We start from the raw sequence: 6,000 nt of genomic DNA, 5'->3' as shown, positions 1-6,000 counted from the left end.
AACAGTAAGGAAAATTTGTAATTTCTTAAAAATGTTTGTGGAATCTGTTATTGATTTTAAAGTGTTTGAAAAGGACTTTTAAGAGTTTCTATCACTTGAAAAGGAATCAATTATAATTTTTGGATCATAAAAAATACTGGTCCATGTGACCTAGTGACCTTTGATCCAGAAGCAGTACCAACAGGAAGGAAGTTAAAATATGGAGACTGTGTGGCAGACAAAGAAGAGCTGGAAAGCGGAGGCAGCCAACTAGTACATTTAGGTCTACTGCTGCTGTTTCTTTTCATTTCTTTCATTTCTGAGTGACTGAATACCTAGAATTAGCCATACTGTGTGAAGCTAAAGGTGGTGCTCGTGGATCCACTCGACCACTACCGGAGCTGAGAAGATTCTGGAAAGAACTGTGCCACTGAGTAGAAGATTGCACAGGCAGTATTCTGTTTACATAGGTGCTACTGCCTGTAGAGAATTGGCTAAGTCCTTGAAGGAAAGGCACTGGAATTCTGCCAGAGGAAGATCTAAGCTCGGAAGAACTGTGTGTCGGTGTGCCATACAGGTGGAGTTGACTGTCTAGAAAAATCTAAGAGATTTATCTTGGTTGTGTCTGTGATTCCATATGTGATTTATAGTTTATACTGACTGTGATTTGCCTGTTAATTTATGTTGATTCTGATTTGTGTTAAAATTAAAGTTACAAAAAGTGAAATCTTGTTCAGTATTTTCTTCATCTGGGGTCGTTTGGTAAATTTGGTTATTTTGGTTTATGGATTCCCATGGGGATCGTAATACTGCATTGATATTTACTTAATGTCAAGTGCTATAAGATGTCTTCCTACCTATGTGAAGCATTATAAAAACATTCCTATAGAAATTAAGAGTTATGATCATTGAACATTGTCATGGCATATATAAGTTAGAAGGACAACTGTTAACAAACGGATGATACATAATGCACAAAATGTCAACTTTTGAGTGTCAAGTTAGTTTTGAGGCATCTGCATGATAATAACCCTTGACTTTCCTACATAAGCTGCAGATTCTTTCAGAACATTGTTATCAAAAGGCACACAGAGTTGAAAGTGCAGCCGTAGAAAGAAGCTGAAGGTCTTGGGATGATGAAACCAAGATTGCACTGCTTGTGCAAGTTGGAATGATCAGTGTGAGGACCTCATTGTGGGGGTATCAGGCTGGACTGCGTGATGTAGCTATGGAGGGGAAAGAGCAATGGCAGCCTGTGCTTGTGAAGGAGGTATCATTTTGGCAATGGCTAGGGAAATGGGGAGTGATCTTTTTGAAAAACTCTTCAATTTGCAACCTGAAACCCAAAATTTAGTTGAATATTCGAGGCTTCCAAATTGAGTATAACCTGAAGGAAGAAATTGTCAGAATAATTGAAGGCTGAAAGTCAGCACAGTTATAATGTCAGCAGTTATCCTCTTCAATGCGAACCATTCCCAAACTGAAAACTGCTTTAAATCTATATCAAAAACAACACACAAAGGCTTCACTAAATGTGAAACAGAACTACTTCGGAAAAACTGCCTTAATTATGAACAAAAACAGAATTACCTGGAAAAACTCAGCAGGTCTGGCAGCATCGTCGGAGAAGAAGAGTTGATGTTTCGAGTCCTCATGACCCTTCCACAGAACTGAGTGAATATAAGGAGAGGGGTGAAATATAAGCTGGTTTAAGGTGGGGGGAGAGAAGTTGGGGGGTGGTGGTGTGATTGTAGGGACAAGCAAGCAGTGATAGGAGCAGATAATCAAAAGATATCACAGACAAAAGAACAAAAGAACACAGAGGTGTTAAAGGTGGTGATTTATTTAAACAAATGTGCTAATTAAGAATGGATGGTAGGGCACTAAAGGTACAGCTCTAGTGGGGGTGGGGTGGAAAGACTAGCAGGGCATAAAAGATTTAAAAATAATGGAAATAGGTGGGAAAAGAAAAATCTATATAAATTATTGGAAAAAACAAAAGGAAGGGGGAAGAAACAGAAAGGGGGTGGGGATGGAGGAGGGAGTTCATGATCTAAAATTGTTGAATTCAATTTTCAGTCCGGAAGGCTGTAAAGTGCCTAGTCGGAAGATGAGGCGCTGTTCCTCCAGTTTGCGTTGGGCTTCACTGGAATAATGCAACAAGCCAAGGACAGACATGTGGCCAAGAGAGCAGGGTGGAGTGTTAAAATGGCAAGCGACAGGGAGGTTTGGGTCATTCTTGTGGACAGACCGCAGGTGTTCTGCAAAGCAGTCACCCGGTTTACATTTGGTCTCCAATGTAGAGGAGACCACATTGGGAGCAATGAATGCAGTAGACTAAATTGGGGGAAATGCAAGTGAAAGGCTGCTTCACTTGAAAGGAGTGTTTGGACCCTTGGACGGTGAGGAGAGAGGAAGTGAAGGGGCAGATGTTGCATCTTTTGCGTGGGCATGGGGAGGTGCCATAGGTGGGGGTTGAGGAGTAGGGGGTGATGGAGGAGTGGACCAGGGTGTCCCGGAGGGAACGATCCCTACGGAATGCCGCCGGGGGGGTGAAGGGAAGATGTGTTTGGTGGTGGCATCATGCTGGAGTTGACGGAAATGGCGGAGGATGATCCTTTGAATGCAGAGGCTGGTGGGGTGATAAGTGAGGACAAGGGGGACCCTATCATGTTTCTGAGAGGGAGGAGAAGGCGTGAGGGCGGATGTGCGGGAGATGGGCCGGACACGGTTGAGGACCCTGTCAACGACTGTGGGTGGGAAACCTTGGTTAAGGAAGAAGGAGGACTTGTCAAAGGAACTGTTTTTGAAGGTAGCATCATCAGAACAGATGCGACGGAGGCGAAGGTACTGAGAGAATGGGATGGAGTCCTTACAGGAAGCGGGGTGTGAGGAGCTGTAGTCAAGGTAGCTGTGGGAGTCGGTAGGCTTGTAATGGATATTGGTGGACAGTCTATCACCAGAGATTGAGACAGAGAGGTCAAAGAAGGGAAGGGAAGCGTCAGAGATGAACCATGTGAAAATGATGGAGGGGTGGAGATTGGAAGCAAAATTAATAAGTTTTTCCCAAGTCCTGACGAGAGCATGAAGCAGCACCGAAGTAATCATCGATGTACCAGAGAAAGAGTTGTGGAAGGGGGCCGGAGTAGGACTGGAACAAGGAATGTTCCACATACCCCATAAAGAGACAGGCATAGCTGGGGCCCATGCAGGTACCCATAGCCACACCTTTTATTTGGAGGAAGTGAGAGGAGTTAAAGGAGAAATTGTTCAGTGTGAGAACAAGTTCAGCCTGACGGACGAGAGTAGTGGTGGATGGGGATTATTTGGGCCTCTGTTCGAGGAAGAAGCTAAGGGCCCTCAGACCATCCTGGTGGGGGATGGAGGTGTAGAGGGATTGGACGTCCATGGTGAAGAGGAGGCGGTTGGGGCCGGGGAACTGGAAATTGTTGATGTGACGTAAGGTGTCAGAGGAATCACAGATGTAGGTGGGAAGGGACTGGACGTTCACTGAACAATTTCTCCTTTAAATCCTCTCACTTCTTCCAAATAAAAGGTGTGGTTATGGGTATCCGCATGGGCCCCAGCTATGTCTGTCTCTTTATGGGGTATGTGGAACATTCCTTGTTCCAGTCCTACTCCGGCCCCCTTCCACAACTCTTTCTCCGGTACATCGATGATTACTTCGGTGCTGCTTCATGCTCTCGTCGGGACTTGGAAAAATTTATTAATTTTGCTTCCAATCTCCACCCCTCCATCATTTTCACATGGTCCATCTCTGACACTTCCCTTCCCTTCCTTGACCTCTCTGTCTCAATCTCTGGTGATAGACTGTCCACCAATATCCATTACAAGCCTACCGACTCCCACAGCTACCTCGACTACAGCTCCTCACACCGCGCTCCATCCCATTCTCTCAGTTCCCTCGCCTCTGTCGCATCTGTTCTGATGATGCTACCTTCAAAAACAGTTCCTCTGACATGTCCTCCTTCTTCCTTAACCGAGGTTTTCCACCCAAGGTCGTTGACAGGGCCCTCAACCGTGTCCAGCCCATCTCCCAAATATCCGCCCTCACGCCTTCTCCTCCCTCCCAGAAACATGATAGGGTCCCCCTTGTCCTCACTTATCACCCCACCAGCCTCTGCATTCAAAGGATCATCCTCCGCCATTTCTGGCAACTCCAGCATGATGCCACCACCAAACACATCTTCCCTTCACCCCCCTTATCGGCATTCCGTAGGGATCGCTCCCTCCGGGACACCCTGATCCACTCCTCCATCACCGCCTACTCCTCAACCCCCTCCTATGGCACCACCCCATGCCCACGCAAAAGATGCAACACCTGCCCCTTCACTTCCTCTCTCCTCACCGTCCAAGGACCCAAACTGTCCTTTCAAGTGAAGCAGCATTTCACTTGCATTTCCCCCAACTTAGTCTACTGCATTCTTTGCTCCCAATGTGGTCTCCTCTACATTGGAGAGACCAAACGTAAACTGGGCGACCGCTTTGCAGAACACCTGCGGTCTGTCCGCAAGAATGACCCAAACCTCCCTGTCGCTTGCCATTTTAACACTCCACCCTGCTCTCTTGCCCACATGTCTGTCCTTGGCTTGCTGCATTGTTCCAGTGAAGCCCAACGCAAACTGGAGGAACAACACCTCATCTTCCGACTAGGCACTTTACAGCCTTCCGGACTGAATATTGAATTCAACAACTTTAGGTCGTGAGCTCCCTCCCCCATCCCCAACCCCTTTCTGTTTCCCCCTTCTTTTTTTTTCCAATAAATTATAAAGATTTTCCTTTTCCCACCTATTTCCAATATTTAAAAAAAAACCCCCACTAGAGCTATACCTTGAGTGCCCTACCATCCATTCTTAATTAGCACATTCGTTTAGATAATATCACCAACTTTAACTTTAACACCTATGTGTTCTATTGTACTATTGTCGTTGACATCTTTTGATGATCTGCTTCTATCACTGCTTGTTTGTCCCTACAACCACCACCCCCCCCCCCCCCGTCACCTCTCTCTCTCTATCTCTCCGCCTCCCACACACACACCTTAAACCAGCTTATATTTCAACTCTTTCTTGGACTCGAACTCAAGTTCTGTCGACGGGTCATGAGGACTCGAAACGTCAACTCTTTTCTTCTCCGCCGATGCTGCCAGACATGCTGAGTTTTTCCAGGTAATTCTGTTTTTGTTTTAGACAGATTTTTGTTCGGCGAGGGAACCGAGGGTTATGAGGGGCAGACAGGAGAGACCACCAGATCAGCCATGATCTTATTGAATGGTGGAGCAGGTTTGAAGGGCCAAATGGCCTCCTCCTGCTCCTATGTTCCTAACCCAAGTTTGGAAAGGCCAGTCATTCTGTGGAAGGGTCATGAGGACTCGAAATGTCAACTATTTTCTTCTCTGCCGATGCTGCCAGACTTGCTGAGCTTTTCCAGGTAATTCTGTTTTTGCTATGAATGGCTGTCTTCATAGCCCGGGTGAATAAAGTAGGAAAGAAATTTTCACTCAGCTACTATTCTGCTTTATTGAAATGCTCACTGTATCATGTAATGTATTTTCTTTTTATGAAATTGTGGGAATTATTGATAGCTGTATGGGAAAAAAGCTTTTCAGTTATTTTTAAAAGTTATTGACTGTTCTGTAAGGAATTGCAAAATGCTGTTGGCATTTCTACTTATAATTAAGAAAATTGTCCTGTTTTTAAAAGCAGGATTTTCCATAGGACCTACTAAGTATAAATATAGTTGTTGTGATACATGTTATTTATTAAGTTACTTGTACAATTATAATTAAGGCTAAATACTGCAATGTCTTCACTCTGGACTATAAAGGCAAGTTCTATTTGGCTAATGGTTGCAAGTTTTCTGGCTTTAAACTACTTGAACAACAAAGCTGTGTTTTCTATCCTGTATGGTGCATATAGACAAGGATCTCCTCAATCCTGTCTGCAATTTTATGGTACTAAATACTAAACTTTATATGCAGAGTTAACCACTTACTGGCAC

General features: G+C 44.8%; 1 protein-coding gene across 1 annotated transcript in view; it reads left to right on the top strand.

The window, feature by feature from the left end:
• Positions 1-343: 343 nt before the first annotated feature.
• LOC121281476 (ran-binding protein 17-like) overlaps positions 344-6,000 on the top strand; it is a gene marked incomplete at its 5' end in the record, with an annotated part of 1,080,904 nt that continues 1,075,247 nt past the window's right edge. Inside the window, one exon of the mRNA XM_041194421.1 lies at positions 344-556. Within this exon, the coding sequence (XP_041050355.1) occupies positions 344-556 (213 nt within the window). The remainder of the gene's footprint in view (positions 557-6,000) is intronic.

This window comes from Carcharodon carcharias, chromosome 8 (genome assembly GCF_017639515.1).
Source record: "Carcharodon carcharias isolate sCarCar2 chromosome 8, sCarCar2.pri, whole genome shotgun sequence".
NCBI classification, from domain to species: Eukaryota; Metazoa; Chordata; class Chondrichthyes; order Lamniformes; family Lamnidae; genus Carcharodon; species Carcharodon carcharias.
This window is presented reverse-complemented; position numbering and strand designations above follow the sequence as displayed.